This window comes from Varroa jacobsoni, unplaced genomic scaffold (assembly GCF_002532875.2).
Source record: "Varroa jacobsoni isolate VJ856 unplaced genomic scaffold, vjacob_1.0 contig01766, whole genome shotgun sequence".
In the NCBI taxonomy this organism is placed as follows: Eukaryota; Metazoa; Arthropoda; class Arachnida; order Mesostigmata; family Varroidae; genus Varroa; species Varroa jacobsoni.
The window spans coordinates 9,448-24,521 of NW_019214687.1; the positions used below are offsets into that span (position 1 = coordinate 9,448).

Below are 15,074 nucleotides of genomic sequence, written 5' to 3' on the forward strand. Positions count from 1 at the left end.
AATATAGCGGGAAATGGTGAAGGAAAGTAATTGTCATAAGTTGCTTTTCGGATTGCTTACTATGAAATTGAACAGCTCATCAGAACGCGTACACGCCATACAACGGAGCAACATGGGTTCCGGAAAAAACGCTTCACAAAAACTGCATGCAGGATCCTGATGGCCACGCGACGGATTGCGTCTAAAGGCAGTCTTTGGTTTGTCAGTTAGCTGGCCCATGGGGGTCTCTTTATGAGTGTACTCGACCTTCTCGCTGCGATACCGCAGAACAACTATCGACCGAATTACCGCCTTTCGCACAGATAAACGGTCTGGCTGAGAGAAACCACCTAGGTCCACATCCTATTCTAAGTTTTGCTGAAGTCCCTCAAACAAAAAGGCTGATAAAATCACTCTATGCACGAATCGAACAGGTTTCAAGAGGTGCACATCCTTACGGGGCAGTCATATGTTTGAGACTAACCATGAATCTGACCAAGGAGGGGACAATAAAGCTTAGAAGAAGAGGTGGGACAGAGATCACTGACACAAAACAGGTCACTCTGACTTCCTGAAGAACTTGTAACTCTGTACCGTATTAATAACCTCACCGCGCTAACACTATGCAGATTGGTTCGGTGGAAGCTAATCTTAGAATTTGTATAGGTTTTACTTGATTTTATCTGCAGACTGGAAACGAAGTACCCGCACCCGGTTCAAAGCGCAATTTGAACGTTGATAACACGAATTAACAATGAACCCGAACAGATTACAGTCTTCTATTCATCGCCCTGTCATTGAATTTTCTCCTATTTCGTGAACTAATTGATTATTCTTTAAGCGCGAGTTGACCTTGTCCGGGCTGGCATCGAACCCCATAAACACCAAAATTCTATATTCTAGAACAAAAACAACGTAACATCGAGGACACAAATGATATGATGCGGGAATTAAACATACGATTACGTTTATCTATCGGAGTGTACATAATTACTCTTATGCGAACGATACGATGTAGTAGTAATAAAAAATTGCTACATTCCTTCATCAGTTTTCGACCATTAGTCTGACCCACCAAAAGGTCTTGTCGTATAGGTTCAATTTGCTAGCAGTCAATGTATTGTTTCTATAGACGATCACGCGCCGTGGAATGAAACTAACAGGCATGCCACAGACGACTATCCAGTTTCACCCTGAAGACGGTAGCTATTTCAGACGTAACTTCACGGCGCTTGGAATGCACCTGAGGGTCACAATATTAGGGCAGATACAATCTATACATAGACGCGTAAAACAGGAATGTCTAGAAAAATCTTCGATAAAAATGGCCTGGTATTGTATACACTGAGTAATATATGACTATTCATTATCTGCCTAATATAGGTGAAGTGTTCGGCCATAGAACAATTTAACTGTATTTACTAATACATATATTATAAGCGCTGATTAGGACTAATGCAATCATCTGGAAATAAAGCCTCCTTTCCGATTTTTAAGGCCGTTACATACATCTTAATAAAAAAAAAATAGCATATCATTGTTTGGCCATGCAATTAATTTAATAATAAATCGATAGATGTACGGAATCCGCTAGATCCCTCTAAATGGCAGGCGGAACAGATATAATAATACTACATTTGAACGAAGCTTGAGGTCATTGAGAACGCGTTTCTGATGCCGATAGAACAAAGATAGACAGCGCGAAATTTTATATTTTTACCTATTATTTCGTCCTTGTGGTATTAGAAGCTGTACTCCAGATTAAATAGGGGGCGCGGTATTGAAATTACATCTGTGTTTTGAAGAAATCTTTTTGCAATGTTACAGCTAAGAATCTCGAATTTCAATATAAGCTACGAGTACCAGGAGCGAGAGCTGAGGCTATATTGTGTTACGTTTGTTGTCCACGATAGACATAAGGTCTGGCGGTCAGACTAGGCCTTTCAGGTAAAGATCGCCCGAAAGCTTAATTTAACTTTATTTTTGTTCCGTGCGGACGACACGATCGTCGTTATGGTGTGGAGACAGTGCGCAGAAGTACGAGATCGACTTACATTGGGCAAAATAAATCGAATTACATAGGTTGCATCATATGTATGGCTAATATTCCGGCTAGAAGAGACCTACGACTGGTATATAGGCCAGTTGGATCGTTCGTTCCTTCGATTTCCCAGAGTTCAATTGAGCGTTGATACAAGGCCTTTTAGAAAGGTAACTGAAGTTAAATATCATCTTAGGCACCCAATGTGCATATGACCTAGCAAGTCTTGGATCTTATGCCTGGCATTGAAATTCAGCGTTGCTTCATACAACTGGTTAAAGACACGATATGGAATGCATGTACATGCCGGTTGGTCAGTAAATGCGTTTCCGTTGCACCACCCGCAATCAAAATTTTGTCTATCGAAGAGGTCAGACTAAAGGTGCTTTATAATTTGATAGATTTCATTTATTTTAGAGCTAACGAAAGCTTATCGCGTAGAGCGGTGTACGAGGCAAGTATACTGAGTTAGCAGAACCCGAACAATAGACCACCTCAGAAGGTCTAATGCAGATATTTGTGTTTCATCATACATTCATAAAATCGTTCTAATGTTAAGGAAGCTGTTAACAAAATTAGGTAACCAGCCAATCAATGTCACTAGAAGAAACGATCACTGCGAAGAACGCCGGCAATATGCAACAGGAGGAAGCAACGTCAACCTATAGACAGGATCATGCTGAGCCTACAGCTGCATTATCATCAGCATCGCCATCAGGATGTCGATTTCTCCGCACGTCCTGCTGTTGCATAGCCCAAAGTTTTGCTCTCTCTCCTCATCCTAATTGCGCCTAAATTTCTTATGCGCCCCTTTCCCTTATCCCTCCGAAGGTCTGTTTATCTGTCTGGTGCACGTCGTGCGGTACTCCTATAGTATGTTCTCTGTTCACTTTTAGCGCTGGCAGTGGTGGCACTAGCTATAGTCTAGCAATGGCAGAGAGCAGTGCGGATCCGACCCTTTCTCCAACCTCCTCATCGGGCGAGGGCGAACCGGATGCCCGTTACCGCCAGGAAACGAGACTAGCACCCGTAGCAGTGGTAGGCAGCCCGAGAACGCCAGGTCGACCGCGCGGTGCTACACCATCAGGAGAAGGTTGAAGCGATGACGGTTAGCTCTGTTTAGAGGGCCGCGCGAATGCTACCTATCGAAAAGGTAGGCAGGCGGGCGGGCCTATAAAAGGGAAAATACGATCGGTGAAGAGCACGGGCTATGATTCGCTATGGGAACGAATTCTAATCATTGAAAAGTGAACGATGCCAGCGTAGCGTCTGCAACGAAGGTGCTAAAGGCTGACAACGAATTGACTCGAGATTCGATGTTACTTGAGATACCATTCGAACGACATATTGTTACCCTGTAGTGCCAACTCATAGTCTGACAAAGTACAAGTTTTTGCAACTATCCAGATCCTGAAAGGGAAGACCGCATCGTCTGGTTAGAGGCTAGCTCGTAGTGAACGTTGTGAATAATCAGCGAAGTCATCTTGTAGCGGAAGAAAATTCAGAGGTCGAATTCAGACAACAGGATCATTATGATAGAGTATACTCTGCTGCTTCTTGTTGGCCTTGGTAAGTTTGCTACTTTTTGGTTAGTATAGGCATCTGTTTGCAAAGCGTTCCAATAGATGCGATAGCATTCCTCTACGAGGTGTCAAAGCTATTCTCTTTACTTGTTCCATATTCATTTCTAAGTTCAGAATAATGCTTCACGAAGAAAATATGATTGTTACATTACTATGATATATGATCAGTGATACTTCTTCACTTCCTTACCCGTTTGCGATAGTTGTACACAAAATCTATATAGACAGGATGACATTATTACTAACCAGGCGTCCGATACATAGATACGACGTGGTGCCAATAAGATCATATACAAATCAAGATATGGCGCTTGCTATTAATTGGAAGTCCATCTCATAATCAGGTAATAATAGCATCAAACGTTCTTTGACAACCTTCCAAAGCTTCGTTAGCAAACCAAAAGTTAGAGTATGTCCTAACGCTCACCCACGAAACGAAAAGGTAAACGCCTAGTATGTCTAATCTAATCAGGACCAATAACGTTCACTGCGACAGATTAAAAACACCGGTTTACTTACTTTGTCTTCGTTCGGCGGAAATAGATTATTGTATCTAGATGGACATAGATTTGCGATAAAAGTAAACTATGATTAAATAAATAGAGTACGCTGGTTCGACCATGCCGCTGCAAGCAATAGCAAAGCAGACATCGAGATGTGACGAGCAGCGGACGTTCAAGGCACAGACGTTTTGCTTGCTGTTAACGTATTTAGAGACCTTATAATATCAAGTGGTAAAACAACCGTGATTACCTAGATGAATTCTTTCTACCTTTCAATTAGTATGGGCCGAATTTGCCGTTGCGGCCCGTAATTAAGCCCGTACACGAATTACCTTTCGGCCGACGTTTTTTTTTTATGGAATCTACACAAGATTGCATCAAATTGCTGCCCTGTTAGAGCTTAATAGTCAGAAACAAAGCATCCTTTTCGTTATATTTGCCCTCTGAATGGCTTGATGTGAGGTTGTTGTTAGCTGTGTAGTTCGGGCAGCTCGAATAGTGCTTACTTAGGTCTTCGGCCCTGTTCATAGCTCTGTTTTGTTGCTACCCTTACGATGCTGCGGCAGGGTCCACCAAAGAGGGTAATCAAAGACTCGCAATTGCCAAGACAAGGTCTGGGCCATGTTGTCGGATCAGCGACCCGACAAGATTCGCGTGAAACAGATCAGCTTGACAGGGCATCTTCCTTAGTACCGGGACATATTACGAGACCCAGAAAAGAAATACTGTATGTCGGTATCGTATCGATCAATAGCTTTTATAGACATATCTAAAGACATAGATCTGTCTTATCCGGATGAGAATGTTTTCTCCATGACGAGTAGCAGGTTAAAAAGAATCAAGTGAACATCTCTTTTCTAAAATGGACTTTTCACACGATAACATTCGTTGTAAGAGGCAATAGTCGTGTACACATTAAAATCCCATAAGGACTGTTTTGTAGGCCTGTTTACCATATCACGTCATAGCTGCCGTTTTGCGTAAACGTGTTAATAAAGTTTAATAATAATAATAATAATAATGTAATTTGTAAAATGTCGAACATATTGTTTTAGATCAAGTCTTGTACATGGTAATTCTCATGGAGCCTTTGTCCTGGTCGCATCCAAGGCTACCGCACGCTTTACTGAAAAAAAAACAAGTAAAAAAATGTTTTCCTTGTGTCAAATGGCTCCGTTTTCGTAAACAGTCCGCTGGTAGTTAAACCTGTACGATTTTGATATTGGAAAAATTAGACCGGATTATTGAGGATCAGTTAGTCGTACTGGAATTGAACGATTTGACCTGTTTGTCTCATGAGGGCTGTCCTTAATGTGACCAAGATACTGTAAAATAACTATCCTATCGTCAGCTTTGAGGAAATCAAATTACTCAATGAGAAAAGCTGTCAATCTTTGCGAAGATTGTATAACTACTACGTAATTCAAGATTGTAGATGCGACTCTTCAAGATAGGCCTAAAAGTTTCAAATTTAAATTGAATGTCTGTCAGATGAGATTTACCTATGATTGATATTGAAAGCAAGCTCTCTGTGACCCTAGCATTACAACGGGAAAGGTCGTTGCTAACAATTGCTGCTTGTTTGGTCGGTTGTTTAGGCACAAACCTTCGGACGTACTTTTTACGAAAAACACCTATTCTACTCATTAGTTAACTGGAATCTATCTCTTCTGAGTTTATCTAGTGTACGGGTCGTCCAGAAAATCAGAGCAGAGTTATGTTTTCCTTTGGTTCATTTATATGTGCGTCATAATACTAATATACTAGTATGGATCGAAAGATAAAACTTACGGCAGTGCCATATCGGTCTTATCTGTAAGTGGATTTGAGCTTATTATGGCCACAGTCCCACTGACAAAAGTTTGGAATAGATGGTTTAGCTTCAAAGGCGTTAGAAACAGCCGCGGGCAAATGTTGCGTATGATCGCTTGTAGAAGCGATCGTGTATGCTATCAATAGCTCGTTAACGTTTATTACGTATTTAAGAAATGAGCTGCACAAATACGTACGTTTCATAGACCGACAACAACTAGGTATTACCTCTCGAAAGGACGAGATAAGGAGAAAAGAACTGGGGCCAACGTGTGCAAGGGTATGATCCAAGTTTGTCATGTTGTTGGTTGTCTGCTGTCAACTCAATTACTAATAGCAATAGCTTTATTTCAAGATATTCTCCAAAATATGATTATTACCGCCCGGTCACCTTTGAGATAGTACTGGCAGTAACACCAAACTGTGCCCCCTTTCGCAACATACCGAAGCCGATACTTCGATCACAAGAATAGTGCATACACAATTGCTTCATATACTAGAAAGATGCTTGGCCATAACGAGTCGAATTGAAGCAGTCATGAAGTGCACCTGATCGAGTGTATTTACTTCAGTCGAAATATGCCCGGTATTCGCTTACTAAGTTAATCGAGACAGAAGTGCAACTCATTCTAATAATTGACCATGTTGGCAAGGGGCCAATCCTGAGCGAATCAAGAACGTTGAAATGAAGAAGCCCCTGTTCCATAGGCATGTTCCGAGTTGGGCACTACTATCATCCGATTTTTATCACACTAACCAATAACAATGATGATGTTTGGCCAAATCCCTACTTCGCCGCTTACGATGGACGTTAAATAACTATTTCGTTCATGGCTTGGTCAATCAATAACAACCATAATTTAGTGGTACGTGTATATACAGTATGTATCTATACTGTTTTAGTACGGAATAAGATTGCTTACGTAAGCTGATATTTAAGCGGCGATAACTGTTTTTGTTCTATAACTTTAGATACGTTTGTAGGGGAAAGAGGTCGAGTTCTATATAGCGTGCCACTGGGTCATCCTAGAATAATGAGTGGCCATGTCAAGATTAAATGTTTTCCAATGTTCTAAGATCTGCTCTCCTTTCTGCCAGGCAACACAGCTGATAGTTCCTTTATACAAATGAGACCCTTCGATACTGCACATGAAATAATGCTAATGATGATTAGATGAAGACGTTTTCTAAAGTTATGAACCTTAATAAAGACTACAATAAAACTCGAGGAGTCGTGCATTACATAGAGGCGGGGACCTACTTACTTCGATGCTGTTTAGTTGTTCGGTCAATTCGCTATAGGAATGAACGTTTCGATAAAAAAATTGTTGAAATTTCTCTACCACTACCTATAGATAGGGTTGTGGAAAAAAAAATTGGACAAAATTGCCTTCTTTTACACGAAGCGATCTATGATTATTATCTTAACGCACTTAAACTATATTGTTAAGAGCTATCATTCTCGAGGGGAATCAGTCCGACGCTAAACTTCGGAATTGTCAGCTTATAGTTTATATTTTGTGCTATACCATACTTTCCAGACAGGGATGTTGAGTACAATGGATTAACGGCAGGCGCCCTTAGAAGATACTCGAAAAATCGGAACGTAAAGTACTAAAAGTGCCGAGGTGGAAGTGTCTCTGTTTAAAATTAAGCATCTTACACTTAACGTGCGCTTGAGCTAATTCTTGTTAATATTTTATTATCATTATACATAACACCGGTATCGTGATTAAATAAGCACGCATACTTAATTCGTGTACTTCTATAAATTGTGATAAAAACAATTGTGGGATCGAATGATGACAGCGTCCTGTCGAATAGGACTCAGTGTTGTCGTAACAACTAGCCTCTTTAGTGCAAACTTTCAAAAACACTAAGTTTTATTTATAGCAGTTACAGGTAGAATCATAGGTTATGCTTTGTTCAGTTATAGGATCCGCCAAAGTAAAAACGACCAGCACCGCCGCATATGAGTGAGAAATGGGCAGTTAAGAAAGTCTACTTTTTTTTTTGCAAGAGAAGTTCTCGTCTGGGGCTAACAAATCGGTGAATCCCAAACTAGTAAGGGTTGGTTGAAATAGCAATTTGCCATCGCTGCGTTCGTTAGGGACAGTCATCGGATGATTCTCGTCTTCCTCCAAAAACAGCCGAGGCTGGAAATCAAAGCGACTGATATCAAAGTAGAAAATATGAGAAGGGGGTGTTCGTCCTGCTCAAGTGTCAACAGGAGATGTGAATACGATATTTGTTTTATAAAGCTTTGCACCTAATTTCTAGAGATCCATTCTCGGCGCGCTGTAATATGTGGTAGCGATTGCAAAGGAACTAAGTTAAGAGGTCTTAGTTCTGTTACAAAAAAAAAAACGGCGATCCAGCAGTAGGTATCCGTTCCTGTGAAGTTCGTATGCTCTTGACAAGCCTTTGCGGTGAGCTAACATTAGCATTTCCTGCTTCCGAGTCATTACTTCTTGCTCCTCAACAACTACAAATCATCATTCGTCAGTTACTGCTTTGAGAGTGGTTACTGTACAAGGATCTTAGTGATTCTGCTGACATGTGCAGCTTTATCTGTTTGTGATGACCCACATGAATGATGAGTGATAAGCATACGTTTAGCCATTAAAGTAAATCTGGCCATAAAGCCCTAACCTGTTTTACGGTCAGAGCCAATACTAAGCTACCGGTTAAAACTTCATCGATGCTGCAGGATATTCGGAGAATTACTATACGGTGTTTACGAATTTGCATTCAATAGACGCCTTTTAAAAGCTTTACTGCATAATTATTTAACCGGCAACCTGCGATGCTCACCATTTTTTTCTGTAATAAATATTATACATGTACAAGACGGGATCACCAGATCAAGATTATCGTTTGCTTTCATACAATGGAAGGGAAAATCATTTTGTGGCGCACATTCAGCTCTGTGGACGGTATGAAAGGAAATCTTTATTAGAATGGATATTGTTTTTGCGAGGGTATTGAACGAGGCCATTTTGTCTTGGTCAGTCCGTCTACTGCTCGGACTGAGTCTGGTAGTCAGCACGCTTTTTTAGCGTATTGTTTGGTGACGTCTTCGATAGTACGCTAGTTCGCTAATGATAGGTAGTAGTTTGCTAAAGTAACAATTTTACCCATTACGTACATACATTTCTGCTCGAACTTTTGACATCTCATAATTTGAAAGTGTCCATTTTAATGATATGGGTCATGACAGAGCCGTATAGAAACACCCACTAGCGTGACACTGCCCACGAACGTTAGACAAAAATAGTCGATTTACTTTGCTAAAAGGAAATACGTTTAGCTCGCTGTTCTTGCTAAAATCTCAAAGTCCTCTGGACTATAAATGAAGTCGATGGAGGTAGTCAAATTTACCAGCCTGTACAGTGACTGCATTGAGTCTATGGTACATGAAGCAGTTTAACTTCATTTTATAAGCATAAAAGCTAATCGCGTCCTTAAAATTATACGTAGTGATAGCATATGTGCTGGCACGCCGACTACCGCCGCCGCAACGTCCTAGTATCCTATTGCGACTTTGCCGCGTACTAAATACGGGTATGATCGAAGAATTTTAAATCTCTACGCCCGTTCCGCCATTAACAAACGCGCTCATTTGACGTCATCGCCACCGTTATATGCGTCAACATACCTATATCTATTTTCTATTTAGCTAATAGATTTGATGCATTGACATACTAACAAGCCACCCGCTTAGAGTATGACGACATATGCATGTTTTTTATTCAAGTATTCCACAATATTGTTTTTGACTTTTCACCATATGTGCACATTGACAATAAAAAAATAACTTCAAGCTAACGCTGGAGAAAAATTGTGTGGAAACATACCCTGTCTGACCCACATCTCCAGTAGGTCTAGATTGAATATATGCTGGAGATCACTGGATGTCCTAGGACGGAAAAATAGAATGTGCTATGGCCCACAAAAATTATAGAAAAGCCTTCGTTTCTCTTTAATATCTCGCGCAGGATAATGCATTACTGTCGGCCGTCAAGTAGTAACATAAATGGCGCCTCGGGTAACGGATGCGCTCAACAACAATCAGACAATTGAAGTGTATGCTCGCAATTTTGGGATAGTGTTTTGTCGGTCACGCATCTACTATCTGTGTGATAATGTCGACTGTGAATAAGAAAAATGACTACTATAAGTAACAAGAGAGTCTGATTTTTCTAGCACCGGCAAACACTGACTTTGCTTGATGACGTCGTACGATACTGTGCTTCGAATTTTATGCCCGGTACTGCTGGTGGCATCCCATCGAACGCCTGGCTCTTAGCGTCAAACGAAGTGTGTCTGGGTTAAATTTCAAACCCGCATTAACTATTTTACCATGACGCGGATACCATTCCTGCGCACCAGCCTGAGCGTTAGGTAACACGTGAACGTCAGGCAAAGGTGCGTGAATGAAAGTGCAATGCCAGTATCTGTTTTGTTTGAAATTGATGCTCTTGAAGTAAAAAATATGTATTGCAGCGGACGTATTAATTGACGTAAGATCTGTCATATCTAGATATCAGCGCTAATAATAATAGCAAATACTGTTCGCCATTTGTTTACAAAATTAAGTTACAAGTTTATTGCTCTAAAAAGAAGGAACGTTTGAAGGATATAACTATCCTTCATTATATCTAACGACTGTCTCCCGAACACAACATTCGATGAGATATTCTTACTGTAGGACAGGAGGTAATGCAAAATGGCCGTAAATAATAATTTTACCAAATGTTACCGAATGTCCTGTGTTGCCTAATAGACAGTTGGTCGCCTGTTCAATGCTCTGGCCACAGTTGGAAAAAGGTCTTATTTCCCCGGAAAACCAAATATAAATGAAAAGCTTGCTTTGAAACAGAACTCTGAGTAGAGAAAAAGGACTAACTTTAAAACCAACTCTGAAGTTACGTAAGGCACAATGCTTTAGATGAGCGAAGTGCAATGTATCAGAATCATTAAGTACTAGTTTCAAACGCTCAGTTCTTCTTTGCAGTTATTGGTAAGCACAGACTATTTTCACCTAGGTTTAACAATATACGGATAATTTAAAATAGTGACACCTTTTGCAGATATTTTCTCCAATTTCACCACGAAAAGGTTTTTGTTCGTAAACGATATCTAGCAAGAAATGTACCTAAATAGGATTCATTGAATAAGCCTCACACGTTGAATGAATGTTTGCTCTTCCAACAGACGACTCTGTTAACGATCTAAATGTAATTACTAAGTTTACATATTCACAGAACGCACCCAGCTAACAGACCGATTCGTTTAACGTAACGCTTAACTGTAGCTTGCACTTGTTTTTCCCAGAACGTCGACAAATTTATTTTCACATACGTTTTCTAGTTTCCTAGTCATACTTAAGCTCTTATCTTGCTCGTAAGTGCGGTCCCCATACGGACCCTAAAACATCCAGGCTGCAGCAGAGTATACGACACAGATTCATACACAGAATAGCGATTCCTTAATATAGGCTAAATTATTAATATACTCCATAACCTACATAGCAATAATTAAAAGGGCCAGAATGATTCAAGGACCACCGACACAACCAAGAACACGTTCATACTTCGACACGGTTGTCGAAACGATTTGACGAGGACCTCTTGTCAATTGCTATGCTACACTGTACAGCGAAAAGGTCAATGCAGAATTCGGAAGTAAGCATAAAAAAATACTAACATGTAATACTGCCCGTGCCCTATGAAACGCCATAAATCAACGTCATTAGAATTACTGTCTGTGTCCAAAAAAATGACATTGCAGCGATCCCACTTCTTACCGGACTCAAGCTTACCCAATACGGGAAGTTCATATTGGGCAACGTGAATATTGGGCTTGTCATCATTCAATAGGGCAACTGTAAATGACAATCTTAGTTTTTACCTCCGCTCGTCGTTCAAACGAAGCTCCAGCGTCATTTTCCGCGCTTCTCCCTACTGTTTTATTTCTTCGATCCGCCATCTCCTGAGGTCATAATCTGTGCTCCAACTGCCATCTCGACGCATTAACATTTCAGTGCGTCTTTATTAGGAAACATTTGTTAACTACCTGACCTTGTGGGTTTGTAGCTTTACAGGCCCGATCGTACCAGCAACGCTGTAGTAACAAGCCTCCAAATAAATCCTGAGGGATTTATTTTCTGTTGTCGTTTCTGTCGAGGTCGGCAAAAAAGCTTGGCCTTTCTTGGTAGTTAGACCAGTTGGTCTTTAGAGAAATCGCTTCCAACAAGAAGAAGCTTCTTCTTAAAAAAATTACGACCACAAGTACCCCTTTGATTCTCAATAATGGCTCTCTGTCAACTAAAAATTTTTGTTTGTACGAAAAACTGCCCCGGCTAATTAGCTGGCTACATGAAATAAAAACGTTCAGATAAACACCGAAAATTCTGCAATAATGGCTAGCATAAATACGACGATAACGTAACCGTAATCTGGATTAGGATCTTGTAACGCATTTATTATAGACTGGACACCCTCGCGGGCTTTATTCTGTACCCATTTGGCAATTTGATTGATTCCAATGTTTCAAATGTTCCTGCTTTTTCTCATTGCAATTTATTTATTAATCGATAAAAGATAATCTAACTCGACTATTAAACATGGGAATATCAACCCGCCTGCAGCACAGCTGAACCTCTAACAATGCCACATTATCGACGTAAACCCATATAATTCAAAAGTTTAGGTAAACCGCACCCCCATCTGTATTTGAGAAGTAAATTTTTTTTCTCAAACATCAATTTTCAAATAGTTTTGGAAGCGAAACCTCCAGTTCTCTCAGAAATTTTGCTCAACGGATCCCAAGCAGCTCGTCTATAAACGAACGGTCGAACTTTTCTAAATTTAGCAATAAATTATTTAATCTATTATCTGATACCAGTCATCGAAATAGAAGCTACAGCCTACCCTGTCGGTTAATAGAAAACTGGATTAAAACCGCCATTTTAGACATTCGCTTTCAGGGGGATCGTGACTTCGACGCGGGTGGATCTAAAAATGTTTGCCATTTATTTTTCATTTAGAACATGATATTTGAATGATAAAAGACACGCTCTCTTCACTTACGAACCGAACTTTAAGTTTATGACAGATGGATAGCGGATCAGATGTGTATTGACCAGGAAAGTAAGTTTCGCTCTGGCAAGTCTCAGTTCTCTTTTGTTGGCAAAAAAAAACGTAACGCGGCCATTTGCCAAAGCTCGAGATCGCTTCACTCATACGACAGGATCTACGCTAGAGTGTCGCATGGCACACGCTGAAAGAACCGTCGTGTATCAATCATTTAGACCTGCTCATCTAAGTAGCAGATGACAGGGTAACAGAATATGAATCAATTTGAGTTCGCCAATATAACAGATGAACGGCGGAAGGAGACGCTGGCAACAACGACGACGACGACGACCATTACAACAGCCTAGTACAGGAGGGCGTCTTTCTTTCACAATGAAACGAAAGCAAACATTTACGTCGGCGGCGTCAGCTAATGGCGGTACCTGCCGGGTGTCGCGCGGTGCCTTCTGAGTCGGTGAATACGGAAAAATAGAACGGCGGATAAAAACGATCTGAATGACAATAATCAACAATAGTACCGGGTGCGGGATCGCTGTTTGACCTTAGGAAGTTGTTCGAATTGTTGGTGCTGGTGTTGCCTATGAGGGGGCATAACCTCTGTTGGAACATGAGAAGTTTTTCGGCAGTAGATTATGGGCTTGGGCTTGACCTTGATCGCGTGGTGTGGATGACCCCGGTGCTATACTACTTCGGGTACATTTACTCAGTTTATATATCGGGTATAATTTACTGACTAGGTGAAAATAGCCTTGCCGAACTTCGTGACATACTTCTATGACGGTTAACGTTATTATAGGCCCAGCAGCTTCGGTGCTAACGTGCAGATTATCTCATATAATTTGAATGGTGCATGCACCTTAGAGTTGCTAGGTTAATTTTGGAGCGGCAGGGGATTTCACACGATTTCCTGCATGAAGACTCACCAAATATTGATTACAGCTGTTTGCTTTCACGTTGACTTACGTTTTCCATCTAAGAATCTTGAAATTCATAAAATCGCATCGTACGACCCGCAACGCAAGAACGATATGGAAAAAATTTCTAATTTGAAAAAATTAATCTAAGTTAAGCTGCCTAAAGTAAAAAACATCAGTTCGCTAAATAGCAAAAGATCAGATCTCATAAAAAAATTATATCTCACTTAAATTTTTCATTACTCGTTGTCTGACGACCTTCAGGTTGCTCTTGAGCTATTACAACCTCAGTCATCCATCTGGGGCTAGTTAACGAAGATTAATTCATACCAAGTTGTGGCCTGTTTAAATAACTAATTAGCGAGCCCTAGACAATAGTCTCCGATATAATATATGCTTCAAGCATACCGTCGTGTAATTCTCATGAAAAAATCGCCTCTTTGAATGTTATTGTCCATCGTTTCAGTAGTTAATATATGTCGAACACGACTGACAAAATGCCTGTAATAAAAGTTACGCACTTTTCGATAACTGCCTTTCGTAACTATAAGTACTCTAAAAAACTGGCACTAGATCAGGGGAGTTAGAGTGTGGTATCTCTAGGAAATATAGCCAACGTGTATAGTTCTACCTGGAACTAGAAATAACGCTCGAGTCTTTCGTGGAAAAGCTGGCCGATACGTAAAGTGATAAGTTCTATCGAGAGGCATGAACCACAAAAAACGAGCGCTTCGTGCAGTGCTCTTCCGACCGTCTAACATATTTATAGTGGACATAACGTCTATTTAGTCAAGCCTGCTCAAATATGTTTATGGTATCTTATGGACACCAATTATGTAAGATTATTTGGCACACATACCATTGTCATGAATGAGATAATAAATCATTTCGATGGTACAGATCATTGAATAAATATCGTTATCTGTTTGACAAAAACGAAATATTTCAGTATTACTTTTGTAAACAATTCGAACTATATGAGCTCACTTTCGATTCGAACGCAGTGTACGACTAGACCATCAGACCACTATCACGACGAGTCGTCGTTCCTCACACCAGCCAGCCCGTCTAGCCAACGCCAGACGTTTTTCTACGTCCGCATTATATGCGTCAAGGATCGAGAATGCAAAGAGGTCGCAACT

General features: G+C 40.5%; 1 protein-coding gene across 1 annotated transcript in view; it reads left to right on the top strand.

Moving 5' to 3' along the window:
• Positions 1–3,055: 3,055 nt before the first annotated feature.
• LOC111272193 (carbonic anhydrase) overlaps positions 3,056–15,074 on the top strand; it is a 36,950-nt gene continuing 24,931 nt past the window's right edge. The window contains exon 1 of the mRNA XM_022853491.2: positions 3,056–3,589. Within this exon, the coding sequence (XP_022709226.1) occupies positions 3,553–3,589 (37 nt within the window). The 5' untranslated portion in view covers positions 3,056–3,552. The remainder of the gene's footprint in view (positions 3,590–15,074) is intronic.